The sequence below is a fragment of the Pinus tabuliformis genome, chromosome X (assembly GCF_031772625.1).
Source record: "Pinus tabuliformis cultivar Carrire ecotype Pingquan chromosome X, CPIR1, whole genome shotgun sequence".
NCBI lineage: Eukaryota > Viridiplantae > Streptophyta > Pinopsida > Pinales > Pinaceae > Pinus > Pinus tabuliformis.
Window position 1 is genome coordinate 1,486,977,365 of NC_142308.1, and position 19,083 is coordinate 1,486,996,447.

Genomic DNA, 19,083 nt, shown 5'->3' on the forward strand with positions numbered 1-19,083 from the left:
TATCGGCCAGCAGGTCCACGACATTCTAGAGAAATCAAAAGCCAAGTACAAGCAGTGACATGATCAATTTCAGGTGCCACACAAGTTTTAAGTGGGCGACAAGGTCTGGTTGCATTTGCAAAAGGAACGCCTTACCGAAGCCTATCAGAAACTCAAGCCACTCCGATATGGTCCTTACACCATTACCAAGGTTGTGGGAGACAATGCATTTGAGCTCATCATTCTGCCATTCCTTGGCCTGCACCCAATGTTCAATGTGGACCGCCTTCAGCCATAGTTTCCACCATTACTAGACACATCCGATATTGCATAATAGCTCACGCCAATAGAGTTAAATCCAAATTGCATGAAACAAGCTACAACTTATTAGATCATGGACACGCAGATCAAGCACGCTCACCAGTAGAAGATCCAACTGTATCGAGTTTTCAAAGCAGGCCAACTCCTTCACCAGGGAAAGTGGCTCTCCAGGGACCAAGTTCAACAGAAGTTTCCTCATCTCATGGAGGAACTCAACGCAATGGGGATCATTGCTTCCTAAGGGGGAGGAATGATCCAGGTGGATATTGGTGGCCACTCGCCAATTCCACTTGGACCCCCACCATTTTTTCTTTCATTTTTTCAGTTTCCTTATTTGTGGCACAATTTACTATTTTTGGCAGTTTTTTGGGTCCTGAACTTCCAGAGCCGTTTTAAGGCCCTAAACGAAATTTTTTGGGAAATCTAGGAGTGACATGGGTCCATGCATCAATGCTTATTTTCTTGAAGTTGTATTCCTCGGATAGATCTTTTTAACGAGGTATTGTGCACATCAAACAGAGATCGTATGCCAAAGTTACGACCCCGGGAAGTTGATGTACCAATTTATCCAAAACGGGGACTATAGTTTGGCGCTTCATCTCCTAGGGTTAGGGTTTTGGATGTTTAGGATTTTCCATTGTTTCTCAACAATAAATAGGCCTTTGAGTCTCATTGTAAGACAGTTCATAGGAATGTAGCCACCACATCTCTCCTCAGAGATAAGCTACCATCGTCCGAGCTAGTTTATTTCCATTGCTATTTTTAAGCATATTTCAATATTTTACATGAATGAAATGAAGTATTATTTCTGTTGTATCTTTGTATTTATGGCTATCTCTATAATTTTTTGCATTCCTGTTTAAATCCAGATCAACTTCCTAAGGTATCCAAGCATGGAAATAGACATACCAGGCCAACTAACTAGTTAAGATACAAGATCAAACTCAAAAATAACCCGCAGTTGGCTAAGGAGTTGATTAACATTGACAACATGCCACTGAAGGACCTTATTATTAATAAGAAGAAGAAGGATACAGGCTCTAGGAAGAGCCAAAGCATAGAAACTGTGAAAAAGGGACCCATGGAGACAAGGCAGAGTAAAAATCATATATTGGAGAAGGTAGATGTATTGCTCAAGGCTACTAATACCCTTAGCTAATATGCTTGGGTATTAAACTTTGATTTTTTTCCTACCTATATTATGAAACAAAGTTTTCACTTTATCGCTAATAGTCAACCTTATATCTTTTGCATGCAGCATAATAGTCAGGAGAGGTGACATTACCATTGTCAGCATTGTTGATAAGGGTGATAGAGCCACTGTATGCTATTTTGGGATGAAACTATGTGTGTCAGTTGATGGAAAAATGATACAGGGAAAAGGCTGACAGTCTTCCTGTCAATAATTTCGGAACAAACAAGGAGCATTGACATATCCGTTGTCAGCAATATTCTTACAGGAAGAAATGCTGGCCTCCTGGTTGTTAGCGATTTTGAAAATAGGATAAAACAAAAATGCTGACAGTTAGCCTATCAGCAAAGGTTTCAAACAGAAAACTAGTGAAGCTAATATCTATAGTATCAACATTTTTTCCAAAAGAATCGAAGAAAAGAAGGATGAACAGAAAATTTGTTTTGGAGGAGTTTTTGGCCTGATTTGCAGAGGGATCTATTTTTCCAGCGAAGATGTTGAGCTACCATTTAGGGACCTATTCTATTTCCAAGGGAGACAATTCAACAAGATATTTTACCTTACCTAAACATCAACATATTTTCCTATAGTTATTCTAGGAAAGACATTTTTTTTTAAAGTTTTATATTTTACATGCATAAACATGAAAAATATTTGAGATATCTCAGATCATTGTAATTATTATGGTGACTACTATTGTGCAAAAGAATATGTAAGTATTATATAATAGTTTATGAAGAATGAAGAAGGGTTGGAAATATATTGAAAAACATATTTGTAGTCTGATATGTTTGAGAATATCAGTTTCTAAGATTGTATTTACTTTATGCTCCTCTCTTGTATTATCAACCATTAGCATTTGTTGCTCCAATCATTTATAAACTTTGTTTCCTTCTTGTTCCTCTTTCTTCCGATTACCTGAATAGTTAAAGGACTTGTTGCTTTCATGCTTTGTACATCTTGCTAATTGGATCTATAATTTCATTTGTTTAAGAACTGGACTCTATGCCCAATGTTATGCTTTGAAAACCACCCAACCAATTTCATCCCTAGATCTAAATTTGGCCATCTAAACTCAATTGTAGAAAATCTTCTACTACAGTGACCATAGGGTAGTTGAGTTTTATGGAGAGATCCCTCTCTGGGTTGAAGGGCCAACTTTCAACCTAAAAGAGGTTTGAGCTTATCTTAGGGTTTTTTGTAGCCAGGGTTTTCCCTAAGTGATAACAAAGTCAACAACACCTGATCCTCCAAAGAAGAATACTCCCTCTACGCTATGGAGAAGGAAAAGCTCTCACAAATCTCCCAAGATCTTTCTAAGCCTAAGCCTAGCCAAAGTACCCTTACATGAGTTATGAGGTTCTATTCGTAACAATAGGGGATGACTCTTCAACTCCCCCTTGTGACTTTTGGACTACCCTAATGAATCTTCAACTTCTTTACAAAATAACCCCTTACATTACATCATTACTCTTCACATTCCAATATTGACACTTGGAATTGCACTTAAAAATTAATTACAAATGATATTACAATTCACACTCGTACTTAGATAAGACAAAATAGGGTAGAGACAACTTAAAGCCTAACAAGACAAAACACTATGATGCTTGAGTTTGGGGAAACTCTAGCTCAACAACTTTCACTTGATGCTTGTCAGTGATGTAGTGGTGCTAAGCTTGGTATTGTGCGATGAAATCCCAAAATTGTGTGATAGTGTCGGGCTGGAAGCAAACTCTAGCCTCCATGGCATCCAGGTACAATGATTTGGAACCAGTTTCAACTTCCTTTTGAAGTATGATCAACGTTGTCTGCACTTGGATAGGGCCACCAATGTAGTTCTGCGTGTTCTATCTATTCGCCTCCAAGTCCTCCTTGGTGGCAATATGTCTCAACTTCTCCAAGTATTGCTCTATCTCGTTTCTGACGTGGTTCTTGGGTTTGAATTTAGTGAGTGAGCCAACTGATGGGATCCTGTGGGTCTTAACCAAGAAATCAAGACTGTTATATATCGATGCATACGAGGCCTAAATGTTACCAATTAATGAGGCGAGTTGTTTTTTGTTCTGCATCAACATCTGCACTCTTTCTTTCTCCATCTCTATCTATGGATTCATTTTCTTACCCAAGTCAAGTAGTGGCCCTTTGTATCGCATTGTCCATTCATGCACAACAGTGATTGTAGCTTGCACATTTATGAGATTTTAACAAAGTATTTACACTGATGCTGCAAGCTATTCAGGCGGGCAACTGCCTTATGCATGGTAACAAGCTCCTCATAGAGATTCTTCATGGTCTCTCCAAGTGCTGATACTTCATTAAGTATCGCTGCCTTAATTTCCTCCAAGTGGTCCTATGTAAAATCTACATTATGAGTTGCTGCGTGGAGTTGTTCAACCTCTTGCCTAGCAGCATGCAAGTTGTTTTCTAATTTCTTATTCTCAACCATCAGACACTAAGTGTTTGAATTTGTTGCACCTGCGAAGGCCAAGTTGGATGAGGAAATGGTTTCAGGATCTATGCTGGTGTTGACCACAATTACCCTTTCTCTCATAAAAGCATGAGATGCAACATCATCTAGAAAATGCTTCTTACATGCTTGTATAATCTTCTTCTAGGGTCCATCATATGACAGATTGTATGTGTCCATAACCATATCATCTTCAATAGGAAAAATCCCCCTTCCTCGCCTTGAGCCAACTCTATTGTTGGTGGTGGTAGAGACTGAATAATGAACTATTTTGTGCTAGGCATCAAGCATACATCTTTATTATGCGGCTCTGGTTCCACCTCCATGTCATCGATCTCTATCGAATTTTTGATATGATGAGAAAGATTTTGATCTTGCATATGTCCTCCCTCCTCCTTTACTAGTTTCCGATTTTTATTCTTGCTCTTCAAATTGTTTCCGCAATTTTTCTTTTGCTATTGTGCATTTCCTTTCTTCTTCTTTCTATTTCTGCTTCTCTTCTTATTCTCGCTTCTACTTTTCTTCCTCCAATCATGTCTACTCTTACCTCTTCTTCCATTCTACTCTCTGCATCCTCTGTTTCCTCTTTGCCTCTGCTGCTAAAGCTGCTTTCATAAGAGCTGGATCCGCTTTCATCTTGTGGCTTAATTCTCCGCCTAGACTATAAGTAACCTTTTTCTTTCCCTTATCATGTGTGGGGTTGCTCCCTTCTGTTGGTGCTGATTCTGGAGAAGCTTCGTTATATGGAGTCACCTATGAAGTTCCTACAAAACTGACCCACTCACGGGCCTTGGAGGCATTATAGCAATTCTTCCATGGATCCTCCTCCTACCAATGAAATGTCCCGCTGAGCCATTGAAAGTAAATTCTCGCACAATGGTTCTTGCAAATATAATGAGTATCGTACAGATTAAAGTCTCGAGTACTGAATGCAAAATTCTCTATTTCCTTTCCTTTGGTATCCGTTACTTTTAGGTTCTTTATCTCGTACAATCTAATTTTTATAGGAAGAGTTAGCCAAGGTGCTTTCTTCTTCCTGTGCAATGCTGCTAACAACCTTGTGGAGAGATGATATGACACTTCTTACATCATGATCTTGTCTGTGACATACCTTGGCAAGACATGCGGTGACTTCTCTTTGCTGAACACTCTAAGGAAGGTTCCATCCGGTCAGGAAAACCAATCGATCTCTGATATGGCCTCCATTGCCATAGGTGACATGCAAGGTGGTTCTTCCTCAAAGATCATCTTATATAGTGAAATGAGCAACTGGTCAATTAGCTTCTCCATGAATCCTTGATGTCTGAAATCCGAGAGGAACTTGCAGTGGATGTCCACGATAGGGTTTCGAGGTGTGCAAGCCTATTTCATGATAGGGAATGCGTTATGTGCACATATTTCATCTAGTAAATAAGTAGACATATAGAATCTCGCTTGCCTGGCCTTGGGAGGATTCAGGGTGTTACCTACAAGGATCTTTAACTATCGAGCCAATAAGTCTGACCAGTTGAGCGACTTCCCTTCATTCACAACCTAGTTTAGAAAGATGATGAGTCCTCCTGAGAGACCTTGTATTATACGTGTTGGTGGGTGTCTATCAAAATTTTGATGGATCCTTCACCCAACTCTTAACAACATATTTCGTGCGCACATAATTGTTGGTGGCATAGAAGAGTGAATCTGTGAGTGTTTTGGGTTCAGGAAAATGGTACATACATCGGTTATCTACTGCCAGAAAAGTACCAAGCCTCCATTTGCTAGAACTGCTCAAAGTTAGGGTCTTCACATCAATATGTGAGACAATCCAACTAATGACATCTACAAATGGGAAGGCTGGATATATGCATGCAAACTCGTGTAGCTCTGATCTCTAGAAATTAATGTATACCTATTGGTCCTCTATATTTATTGCGAAGACCTTTTCTGAAAAAGCTTCATTTACTTTTTTCCATGAAAGATCTGAGTCATTTTCTACATACATTTGAGTGTCTGAGTATATTGTCAATTTTATTGGTGTTTGCTCAACTGCTTCCCTGATAATTCTTTCAGTGGTACCTTTTGATGTAGTTCTCTTGGGTGCCATGGTAACAGTGACTACTAGAGAGAAGTTCTCAACAACTATGGCAATTGTGGAACATAAAGGAATTCATGGAAAACAAACATAAGCTTTTGTAAATCTACCTTCAAAGCAAGATCATGCAGCAAACTAGCGCACTAGTGAGAAATATTGTGCAATTTTTCCAAGCAAGTGAGGGAGACTAGCTATGGGAACCACACATTGCACAGTCCTAGGAGCCAAGGTGCAGCCTGAGGTTTGAGACTGCACAATGCGTAGTATAGTCTGGGAAGTGACAGGGAGAGACTATGCATTGAGCAGTCTCATCGGCCAAGGTGGCAGACTGAGACCTAGAAATGTGCAATGCCCAGTTGGGCCAAGCCACATATTGAGCTTTTGAATTGTGCAATGCCCAGCTGTGCAATGTGAAAATTAACCAAGGAAAGTGGCAATCTGCCTGGTGGAAATGTGGGAAACAAGAAAATATGAAAGATAATGAAAGTTAAAAACATAGATTTGACTAAGTGTGGGTGGATCACTTTGAATCAAGCGCAGAAACTTAACAAACAAAAGGAAAAACAAATATGTGAGGAGTCAGCGAAACAACAATTGTTGGTGTGCAAAAACAAGAAAATTAATGTGCAACTTATGAAAGGAAAACAACAAACTGAAAAAACACTTCTACAAGCTAATACATGTTAAAATCCCAGCAACCATGAAGAGAACCAAGAAAAACAACACCCATAGAAGCGAAATGACAAAAAACAATAGAAAAGCAGTAGAAGACGACAAAAGAAAAACTCACTCGAAAAAGTGACGACAACTCCACCGAAGGTTCCTTGATCTCCTCAGGAATGCTAGAGCTCCAAGATCGAATGTACATTTGAGTTTTAGAGGCATCTATTAAATAGATTTGAGAAAATTAGGGTTTATGACACGCATGCCTAAAATATAGGAAAAAGCAACACTTGGTGGAAATTTCTAAAAATAGGGATTGTGCCACATTTGGAAAACTAATAATGTAACCGTACTTTCTAGGGATTGGTTTGTTTCTTTTAACTTTTTTTCTTTTTTCTTTTTTGGGAAACTTGCCATGCAAACTGTCGGGAAAGATTGCGCAATTCTGGGGAACTGGGCAACTTTCCAGCTCAGTGCATTGCGTAGTTTCTAAGCTTAAGGAGTGGATTGCGTAGTTTCTGAGCTTAGTACTGGGATTACATCCAAGACTGTACAGTTCTCAAGCTCAAGTTTGAGCTTCATGTGACGATTGCGCAATTTCCATCATCAAGGCTAGCTTGCCCTCATGGATTACACAGTTTCTAGAGGCAATCCCAAAACTACTGCAAGATCAAGTCAAAAGGTTATCTTATGACTCAAAGATCAATTAAGTATGAAAACAACCTAACACAATCATAGGTAAAAATAATAGGTCTTGATAAAATCATGAATACTTGACGACAGTCAAAGGTAAGCTCATGTTGACAGAAAGGAAGGATCCAAAATCAAAGCATATGCAAAATTTTGGAGGGTGGTTGTAGTTGCTACAACAAGTTCTTTAATAGTAGGTGAAGATTTTTTAGGCTTTTCCTATTTTCTAGGTTCTTTAGTTTTATATTTTTCTGGTTTTGTATTCTTCAATTTAAAAGGTGTAAATTCAAGGGGGAAACCTTGCATTTTATAGGAATGTTTTTTTTTTTTTTTTGAATATGTCTACTCCTATTATTGATACAAAATATTTTTACATCGAGGCCATGGCCTTGCGAAGCTAGCCCAAAGAAGTGGCATGATTACATGTCATAGCTGATCAAAAACCAAAAAATACCCTGCTGATTTTTGCCTTGAAGGATTGCAGGGAACCTGACTATGACTATTACCAAAAAAACAAAAAGCCCAATACAACAATTTAAACAAAGACCAAACAGAGACCAAACAACATCTATGATAGGATGATTAGACCAAGGCAAGTGAACTGAGAAGCACTGTCTGGAACTCGAACTGAGAATAAACTTCAGAAGCACCTGGGACTGCATCCGAGACCAAAAACCAAAAGCTAGCGAAGTGCTCCTCTCACAGGGGAAACCGACATTTTGAGCTGGAGCGCTTATCATGACAGTCAAGTAGAAGATAAGTGAATATCCTTGAGCATACTGAATTCCAAAAAACCGTAGAGCGCAAACCTGTTTAAACGTCATGAGATGTGGAGGGCTGCTCTTCGATGATGCAGCATCCATATTCGTAGTCATCATCGTCCTCAGAGGGGTGGCCCTCTTTGCTTGTAGAGCCTCCACCGATAGGGACACTCGGGCCTGCCTGGTCATTCATGATCTGGGATGCCATGCCTTTGCCTGAGCCTGAGGCCTTTGCCTGTAATTCCTTAGTCACCCCGAGGGAAACAACTTCCTGACCAGCGTTGATCTCGCTAAGCTCTATGGTAACAGAGGCCATGAAGGTGAAATTGCCATGAGTGTAGGGGAATTGAAGCCGAGCGGAATTAGTAGCAGAATTAAAGGAGCTCGCTGCCAAATTGTGCAGTCCTCTACCCCTTCCTCGACCGCTCCTTGTAGCCGGATACCAGTCCATGCGGAAGTCCGAACAGAAAGTCGAGGAATCTGTCGTGGAGGAAGAGGCCTGGCGGCCCATTTGCCCCCGGGAGCTGCCTCTCCTGCAGCTCATCCTCTGGCGAAGTTTCGGCATAACTGGAAGAACAGGAAGAGCCGGGCGACCTGCCAGATTGAGGAAGCAGAGAAGGATCAGAACAAGCTTGGTATCAGTACCCAGATGGGCAGATGGGAGAGTAGAGGACCAGTAGCTGGCGAAATTGCAGGTGTGGCAGTGAGAAATTTGAGGCACCAGCTAGAAATCCTCCCATCGAACCAGAGCCCAACGTATCCCCGGGATGGTTCGAGAATGAGTCTCTGCAGCTGCGACGGAGGGATTTGAGCGCAAAGGAGGAGTGACAATGAGACGGGCTGAGGGCACCATGATTAAGAAATAAACAGGCCGAAGAGGAGGGACAGGCTGCAATAAAGCAGCATTAAGATTGAGCGCAGGGGAAATAAAGTCTGGTACTGTGAGAGGCCGAGAGGCGGTGGAGATGAGCCACGCACCCACCCCATCTGCTATCCACGTACCGATACCGCAATCAAACACCCGGATCCGAGAGCATTTTGTAGGAATGTTGAGGTAAACGTGCCATAGTGAATTTTATTAAGAATTTTAATGATATTTAACAATTCAAAATGACAACATACACCTAAGGTCTCACTTAAAGTAAAACAAAGAAAATAACACACGCTAACAAATCTAAGGAGTCAAACCATGCAAACAACCTTTTCACAACAAAATCAATAGTTGGTGATGGAATCGAACATCACAGAGATCAATGTGAAAAGTGGCTAGAGATAGAGTGGGTGGAGCCAATTATGCTGAAAACTTGCTTAATGATCATGACTCACTGCAAGTAGCTTCACATATAATACCATGTCGAGTGAAGTACCCTCTAAGAAGGCCCAAGTGAGTATAACCATCATTTGTTCCAGGTACAACAGGGACTTCCCTCCTACATTACCTTGGGTAAAATCCATAACATTATGGTCACTAAGGTTACCACGTACAGCAAATTGGCTTTGGTGGACAAGTGTAGGTTGGATATACACGCAAGGGTAGAGTAACAAAGCTCAATCCCCTTGAAGATCCTTCAAAACGAGGTAGTCCTTTCAAGTGATTCCCAAGCAACTCTCAGTACCGTTTGTAATGCATGTAGATCACACTAACATAACTAATGAAGCAGGGTCGATTACTTCAATGGGTCCAATATGACCTCATGCTTAACTCCGGTGTAAGAGGAGTTTGCCAAAGAAAAAATGTAGGAAATGGATTTTCTCCCTATAACAAGCTTCTATTTTTTTTGGTAGTTTTGGACTGTTAACTTTCACTCCTATTCCAAATCCCTACAACTAATCTAATGTAGGTGTGACTACGATAGAAAGATAAAAAAGTCTAATTGATTTTATTAGCATTGCTTTTAAGTCTATATTTACTAAATAACTTGATGAACATGAAACTAATGGTGCTATGACCTGGCAACCTCGCTCAAAACTAAATGCAATCAAATATGAGAATGTAATCTTTCCAATTCATTTAACTTCTACCTAAAGAAAGGATAAATTTTGCATTCAATTCCCTATGATGCAAAACTCTATTTTTCGATAATTTCTTTTATACCAAAAACAATTTCAAAAATAATTCTTCAAAACACCATAAAAACTCTTTTAAGGTACAAGATATATATATATATATATATATATATATATATATAATCACACAAAATGCAACCAATTTGTTCTAACAAACAACTGAACTCAATATTAATTTTTTTGGGGTGAAAAACACTATTTTACGTAAAGGAATGAAATCTCTTTACTAAAATATGAGAACAAATCTTTGAATTATTCATTAAGTAATCTTTGGATTATTCATTAAGTGGCATATTTGAATATTCAAAGCAGTGAAACCATGACCCAAGACCAAATAAAGAACAACTCAGGAAAATTTTACTTTTTTCTAACACTGATGCAGGTAAATAGCACACACCAGTCGCAATTGTTTACAGAAAAAGTGTGATGGTATTGCATTGTCTTCCACGAGAAGGTGCGAAAGCGCAAAAACCCAAGAAGCCTCTGCTGTTTTAAGAAGCCACTGTTGTGAAGAAGGTTGGGTGAGTGAGCGACTTCATATAATGAAGTGATTTCATTATTGGAAGAGAGTACTCTGACTTTTGTTTAATTTCCTTTTACAGAGGAGACCATCACACCTCTGCAATTGGGATGTATGCGATAAAAATGGAAAAATTTTCGATTAATTACACTGCCATGTGTCGAAAAGTGTAATGACATGTCCACAAAGCAGGCAAATGGTTTTTGAAAAGGGAGCAGTTTGGATGTTTGCAGCGATACAGTCCAGAGATATATGTATGTGTTAAAGCACGAAGTTTGAACCAAAAAAAAGTGGTTTTTTTTTTAACCACATGGTGAATCCTTAATTGTCAGGATTAAATCTTATAGTTGCCACTATAATACCAAGAGCATAACCAACCACCTGCAAGTCGGGTATACTAAGTTTCTATGATTTTAGCAAGAGTAAATTCATAATATTTTATTCATAATATTTTAAAGAAGAGAAAAGTGCATAAGGCAAAGAAGTGTTAACCAATTATAGTAAATTCAAAGGTTTGTCTGTGCATCAAAGGTAAAGAACGAAAGTATTTTAAGCTAATTTTTACATGCCTAACGAAAGTATTTTAAGCTAATTTTTACATGCCTTGAATGAACGAATGTATTTAAAAAAAAGGGTGGTTTATTCATTTATTCTAAAAGGGGCTCTGTCTTCATATATATTAACCCTTTTTAAAAGGGGTTTATTTAAAAATGTATCATTGTAAGGCGAGCAAATTTCTTTGAAATGTTTTTTCAAGAACTATTTGTTTAAAAAAAAAGTTCATTCATATTTGTGGTTCATATTCGTATGGCGATTGTAATTTTGTATTTTGTAAGAATTCTTGGTTTATTAAATTAAAAGTGGTTTTCAACGTATTTGTAGAAGAGTTTTTTTGGGAGAAAGTTTTAAAATGTGTTCAATGCTATGGTGAGATTACAAAGTAAAGAGTTGCATCTCATTGTCTATCTCAATAAAGATTTGAAGGTGAATCCATTTGGTATATTTGAGATGTGCCACTGCCATTGTTCGTGAGTCGATTTGCTTATTGAGTCGGAATCAACCAATGTTTAACAAATGGAAAAATCCAAGAGGTTGAAAATAAGCAACAACAAGAGTTGTATGAGGTTTATTTGAAAGAATTGGAATACAAAAGGAAAAATAAGGCCTTCACATTAAAATGCATAATGGAATGCATAGATGACAACATTCTTCCCTTCATTGCAGATGCAAAGAAAACCAAGGAGGCCTAGGATACCCTTGAGAGGAGTTTTGGTGTAAGGGGAAGTATTGAAGTTGAATATGAAAGTGGATCTATAGCAACAAATATATAACAAGATGAAGAATTTGGTGAATCCCACTTCAAAGTGGATGACAATGATGATATTTTGTTATCAGTAATAGAGAAAGAGCACATTGATGCTCCTGAATCCCACTTTGCAAAGCCACAAGTGGATGAAAATCAAGTGAATCCAATAACAAAGCTTGCGGATGACAATAAAGCTGCCATTTGAGTGTTATGAAACCAACTCACAACGAGATAGAAAAGAGAGATCAACGCCTTCAAAATAAGCCTCTTTGAGGGGGCAACCTTATTTACATTACACAAATGAACAATGCTTGGATGATACAAATGACAAGACCTCCTTTCTATATATAAGAGTCTAAGGGGTCATATTATAATCAGAGCCAACATAACAATAATAATGTAAGGGCACAATATATATGAAAACCGGGAAAAAAACGCTCTGCCGATGAACGCCTCGGCCGCAAGCACTGCAACAACCCTAATCCCTGCTCTCCTTAGCCCCTCTGAGCTCAAGCCGCCGGGCTCCATCTGATTGTCATCTATGGATAAGACCGTAGGAGGGGTGGGATCCTCCCCCCCTCCTCACCCAGGCTCGGTTTCTGACAATGTTCAGTCGGAAAAAACTCTGACCCCTCCTGGCAGACGCACTGACAATGATCAGGAAGCAAAAACGACAAATGATGAAGCGGATCCTTCAGTACCAGGCGAGACAAATGACAAAGAGAATAACGGGCATACAGAAGCTCCCTCGTCCCAGCCAAAGGCAACTTCAGCTACCTGCATCCCCAAAGCCGCAGAACGAATCAAAGTTGACCTTCCCAGTCACCGCATTAACAGTGAGATCCAGTTCATGCAGGATCATGCGCTCATTGGCAAATTTCTTGGATTTTGGCCCACTGAAAAGGCGCTGCAAGGATGGATAGCTTCGAAATGGAAGCCCAAAGGCCAAGTCACTCTACAGCTTGGACCCAAGGGCTTCTTCACAGCCATTTTCCATTGTGTGGAAGACAAATCGCGTATATTTGAAGGTGGTCCGTATTTCTTCAACTCCTCAGGACTATTTCTCTGAGACTGGAAACCCAGGTTCAACCCTGATAAAGAAGACTTCAGCTATGCTCCAGTCTGGATACGCATGTATTCCCTCCCTGTGGAATACTGGAGAGAAGAAACACTTGCAGATATTGGCAACAAACTGGGGGTCTTCATTAAAGTGGCTGAGGAAACCAAATCACGCAGATACACCTCATATGCCCGGATCTGCGTCCAGATGCACCTAACCAAAGCTCTAGCTGATTCGGTAAGTCTCTTTCATGATGATTTTGAATGGAATCAACCCTTAGATTATGAGCACATCCCTTTTCGCTGTCGCAAATGCCATGAACATGGCCATCTCTTCCGAGACTGCCCATTGAACTCCTCGTCCAAACCATCAGCAAATGATTCCAATAAAGACTCTGAAGGATTTATCAAAGTCCCGAACCGATGAAGACATGCAAAAAAAAACCCTGTAGCTTCAGAAAGCACTTTCAAATCTGATACTCAGAACAGATTTATTCTGCTTGCATCTCCGGATCCTCCGGATAAATCCAGTTCAGAACCTCAGGAGAACCCCTCCCTGGCCTCTTCCTCCCATGCCCCCTCCAGCCCTCGGAAGCCTTCCTTACTGGCCTCTAAAAGTCTTCTCACCGATCTTCCCTCTGATAATATCCCTGTTTCGGAAGTCAGCCCCCTTTCCTCATCCCAAGGCAAATCTGTCAAAGAACAGTCTCAACAGCCCTTAGCCATGGAATTAGATGCAGCTCTCGCCCTCAGTCTTCAGAACCTTTCAGAAGAAGAAGATCAGAGTACCCCTTCCATTATGGAAGAAGATCCGGTGCAAGTTAGTTTGGATGGTATAGATATCTTCAAACTAGAAACAACATGCAAACAGAAGGAATACAATTCAATACCACCTTGGCAAATTGACAGACTTGAAGGCGTCCTGATGAAAGCACAGCGCAACAAAAGTCTAGGTATACAAGCTGGTAGTCCTTGGGATGGAAAAAAAATTCTCAAAGAGACAAAGAAAAGAGGGCGTAAGACAGATCTACAAAGGACAATCATAGTAGGAGAAATGCTTATGGAATCTGGTCGGTTCCCTAAGTTGACAAAGTTTTACAAACCCACACCACAGGTTCCCTCATGAAGTTAATCTCATGGAATGTGAGAGGGCTCAATAGCCCCTCAAAACATAGAATGATAAAAAATTTGATTCAACAAGAAAAGCCTTCACTAGTCTTTCTTCAAGAAACTAAAAGCAATAGTACTGCTATAGAAAAAATTAGCAACAAGATCTGGGCAGGCAACTGCTCTGTCTCAGTAGATGCCTCTGGAGCTTCAGGAGGGCTAACCATCCTATGGAATCCACAGGTTCTCACTCTTTACGACTTCCATGCATCCCATCACCTCATCCAAGCATCCTTTCACCTCATTGGCACCAACATTCACGGGCACCTCTCAAATGTGTATTTCCCGCAGACTCTTCAGCAAAAAATAGAGCTTCTAGACACTCTCTCCTTTCTCAATGCAAATAGACAGTACCCTCTCTGGATTGGTGGAGGAGACTTCAATATCATCAAGACACTGGAGGAAAAAAAAGGAGGTAGAATCAGGTTAGATAATGACAGCCTCAGTCTCAAAGATTTCATACTAAATAATCAATTAATGGATATTCAAACCTCCAACGGAGTCTTCACTTGGAACAACAAGCGCAGAGGTTCTCAAAACATCGCTTCCAGGTTGGACAGGTTCCTAATTTCGGACAATGCTATTCACTTGGGGGGGGAATTTCACGCCTCCATTCTGACCCAGGGAGGTTCTGATCATTGGCCAATAATGCTACAATGGTCTCGGCCTGGAACAAAAAGCAACAGACCATTCCGATTTGAAGCCTTTTGGCTTTCACATCCCAATTTTAGAACAGTGGTCAGAGATGCATGGCTATCATTCATCCCTCAGGAAGGAGCCAAGATGTATAAATTCCAACAGAAACTAAAAAATCTAAAACAAGTCCTCAAAGTTTGGAATCGAACCAAGTTTGGCAACATTTTCGAAGACCGTAAACTTCTGGAGCAGCAAATGAGTAAGCTGCAGCAGACTCTGATACTAGAAGGAAGAACAGAAGAGCAGGCACATCAGGAACAAACTCTGTGGAATCAAATTGAAGCCCGCAGGCAACAAGAGGAAATTCTCTGGCGTCAAAAGTCAAGAATTAGGTGGCTTAAGGAGGGGGAGAAGAATTCCAAATTCTTCCACAGAACAGCTATCCAAAGGAGAATGTACAACAACATAGCGTACATAAACAACCAACTTGGGGAAAGAATAGAAGTGCATGAAGACATGGAAAAGGAATTTAACGACCACTTTCAGGAAATTCTGAGAGAACCTCCAGGAAATAGAGATCAAGCAATCAAAAATATCAAGCAGCACATTCCCAAAATCATCACGGAGGATCACAATAACAAATTGCTCCAACCAATTATACTCCAGGAAGTAGAAGAAGCGATGGCACAACTCAAAGATGGCAAGGCACCGGGGCCTGACGGTTTTACAGCAAACTTTTTTCATGAGTTTTGGGAGCTCATCAAGACAGAAGTATGGGAACTAGTGGAGGAATCAAGAGTTATGCACTGGATTCTTCCCTCCCTCAATACAACTTTCCTAGCGCTAGTTCCCAAAGGTGAAGAACCCAACAAGCCTGATAAATACAGACCGATTGCGCTGTGCAATGTCATCTACAAGCTGATCTCCAAAGTAATAGCGAACCGGCTCAAACCTCTCCTTCCTCTTCTAATATCTCCAGAGCAGACAGGCTACGTAGAAGGGCGGCAGATTATGGACGGCATCATCCTTTCAAATGAGGTAATCCACTCTCTAAAGCTTCTAAAGAAACCAGGTATGATCCTAAAATTGGACCTTTCCAAAGCGTTTGATAAACTTAGCTGGAATTATATTCAACAAATATTACTGGCTTTTGGTTTCAACTCCACTTGGACTAGATGGATCATGAATCTCATTTCATCTCCTAGTATCTCTGTCCTGCTCAATGGTTCCCCGTCATCGCCTTTCCGTCCCTCTCGTGGCATCAGGCAAGGAGACCCTCTCTCACCGTTCCTCTTTGTCCTCATGGCAGAAGGGCTCAGTCGACTGATCAAATCTGCAATTTCCGCCCATGCTCTAAAAGGCATTTCCCTCCATGGTCTTCCTCCCCAATCCCATCAGCAATTCGTCGATGATACCATGCTCTTTGGTCACCCTTCCTCACAAGAAGCCAAAGTGTTCAAAGCCCTTCTCTCTCTTTTCTCTGAAGCTTCAGGTACCACCATCAATGCTACAAAATCGCAGCTCTTCTTTTTCAACACTCCAGCCCACATTCAAAGAAACATTGCCCGTATTTTGGGGTTCTCCATTGCTAAGCTGCCTTCAAAATACTTAGGGGCTCCCTTGGCAGATTCGGCCATCAAACATGCTTCATGGAGAACTCTACTTGACAAACTTACTTCAAAGCTCTCGTCTTGGACTTTTCGATCCCTAAACATGGCTAGCAGACTAGTCCTGATCAAGACGGTACTCCAGGCCATGCCTCTGTATCTTTTTTCAATCCTTGTGGCGCCAAAATGGGTTCTTAAAGCAATTCGTAATCTGCAAAGAAATTTTCTGTGGGGTTCCTCTGGACTAAACAGGAAATGGGCTCTTGTTAATTGGAAAGAAGTTTGTCAAACAAAAGCAAATGGCGGGTTAGGCTTAAGGGACCCTCTCCAAAGTAATAATACAATGGGAGCACGAATATGGTGGAACTGGCTCTCCAAACCAAATTCACCATGGGCGAGACTCTGGCAAGCAAAATACGCCCCGGGCAGTCATTGGCATGACCTCATCAGAATCACCACCACAACCCAAGGTTCTCCGATTTGGAATGCGGCTAAGCTACATAGTGCCTTTGTTCAAGAGCACAGTTTCTGGGAAATTCACTCAGGAAAAGCTGCAAGGTTCTGGGAGGACTCTTGGCAGCAACTCCCAAAACTGGCGACCCTATTCCAAAAGCCAATATGGCAAGCATCCATGCAACAGGCTGATCTCACACATGTGCATCAATTCTGGCAGCAGCACAGGCATCAAGACTTTCAAATCTGGAAATCAGCAAGTACCTGGCAGGAGGATTGGCAAGGGGAAACATACAGTGAAATAGATCAGGAATTAAACCACAGAAGAATCAAATACTCAAATCAGCAGGACAAACTGCGTTGGGGACACACGCCAAAAGGAATTTTCACTACAAAGGAAGCCCATCAGCTGCGTTACTCTGCCCCCCAAACCAACTTGGATCAGCTATGGGAAAAGGTATGGCAACCGGGCATATGGCCCAAGGTCTCCACTTTTCTCTGGCTTTTAAGCAAGAAGCGCATACTCACATGGGACAACCTGCAAAAAAGGGGATTCATCGGCCCATCAAGATGCCCAAATTGCACTCTCCATTCTGAAACCATCAGTCATTTAATGGAGACTTGCCCGCTTGCTACTCAACTTAGGAAAAGAATTGAGCAATGCACTAGAAGACCGGTTGATCGAATGGAAGACACCACAGACACCATAAGAAAATGGCCACGAAGCCCCTTCAAAAGCCTGTTGCTGAACTACCTTTGGTCCTTAATACCGGGCTTCCTCTTTTGGATACTGTGGAAGGAAAGAAATAACAGAATCTTCAACAACGCCAGTAGGCCGACAGATGCGCTATGGATCCTCCTGAAGCAAAATCTTCAAGAAACTCTGGCTATCAAAATGTGGCATGATAAGGATCTGCCAGACACTCCTCAGGAAATCACCATTCTGAAAGCATGGAATCTGGACCTAACCTTTTTAGCCCAAGTCAAAGCCCGCCCTCCTGCTTGCACAGTTTCTCCCTCAATTTGGTCTCCTCCGGCATTCAATTACTTCAAACTAAATTTCGATGGGGCTGCCAAGGGCAATCCAGGGCCAGCGGGGTTTGGAGGAATATTCAGGGATCACAAAGGGGCCATATTGCACATTTACTATGGATCGATTGGTAACGACACAAACAATGCAGCCGAGCTGGAAGGACTATGGAAAGGGATATGTATTGCAGATCAAAATCACTTCTTCCCTTTAGAAGTCGAAGGAGACTCCCTCATCCTTATAGCTGCAGCAAACAGAATTCAAGCTGGAACCCCCGCAGACAAGATAGCATCGAGCTGGAGATTGCTCAGTAGATTGGAATCCCTGGAGGAAAAGCTAAGGAAAACCCAAAGTATTACCTTCAGGCATGTCCGAAGAACAACCAACAAAGCGACAGATAGATTAGCCAATCAGGGAGTAATCTGGCAACAACCTTACTTTTCCGGATCACTTGAGACCGCAGATGATGAACAACTCATACAGGCATGCACTGCTCTGGTGCAAAATGATCTCTCACCCCGGATGCGGGTGTATGACGGCAAGAAAGGCAGGCACATGGGCACCTGTCCGAACGTGCCTGTCACGAGGAGCTGTACAAAGACAGCAAGCTGGGCTCGCACAGGGCTCTTAATGAGAAACATTAACTCTTCCACCAGCTTCCCGGGTTATTGTGCCAAGGTGAACCATATCTATTGCTTGCTCGCTGCTTCAATGTTCATTTCCACTGTTATAGTCTCAAAGCCTCTCCCTCAGCGAGGCAGTTTTAAACTCCTTTCTTGGCTCTGTAGCACAACCTTAGGGCGGTGCCATGCAGCGTGAAAGGCAACGGATGTGAAGTCGGCGAGGAGGCTCAAGGGGACGCGCCATCTTGCAGTAGACCGCCTCTCAGATGTGTTCCTTCATGGAGATGATTGATTCTGGGCGCAGTAGTCCTCCGGCCATAAGATCTGGTCGTGGCAGAAGTCGAGGGCACGGGAGCAGGAACAATTGTGAGCATGAGGCTCACCCCACAGTACGATTTCGAATCCCCTGCACTCTCGCTCACGCAACCTTTATCGTTTCAGTCACAATTGAGCAATGCGAAGATTCCA

The 19,083-nt window shown here is 41.4% G+C and overlaps 1 protein-coding gene across 1 annotated transcript; it reads left to right on the top strand.

The window, feature by feature from the left end:
* The first annotated feature begins 14,743 nt into the window (after window positions 1-14,743).
* Window positions 14,744-18,811, top strand: LOC149145631 (uncharacterized). Its single transcript, XM_089452513.1, has one exon. It carries the CDS (start codon window positions 14,744-14,746, stop codon window positions 18,809-18,811), a length of 4,068 nt encoding a protein of 1,355 aa, XP_089308639.1.
* Window positions 18,812-19,083: the final 272 nt, after the last annotated feature.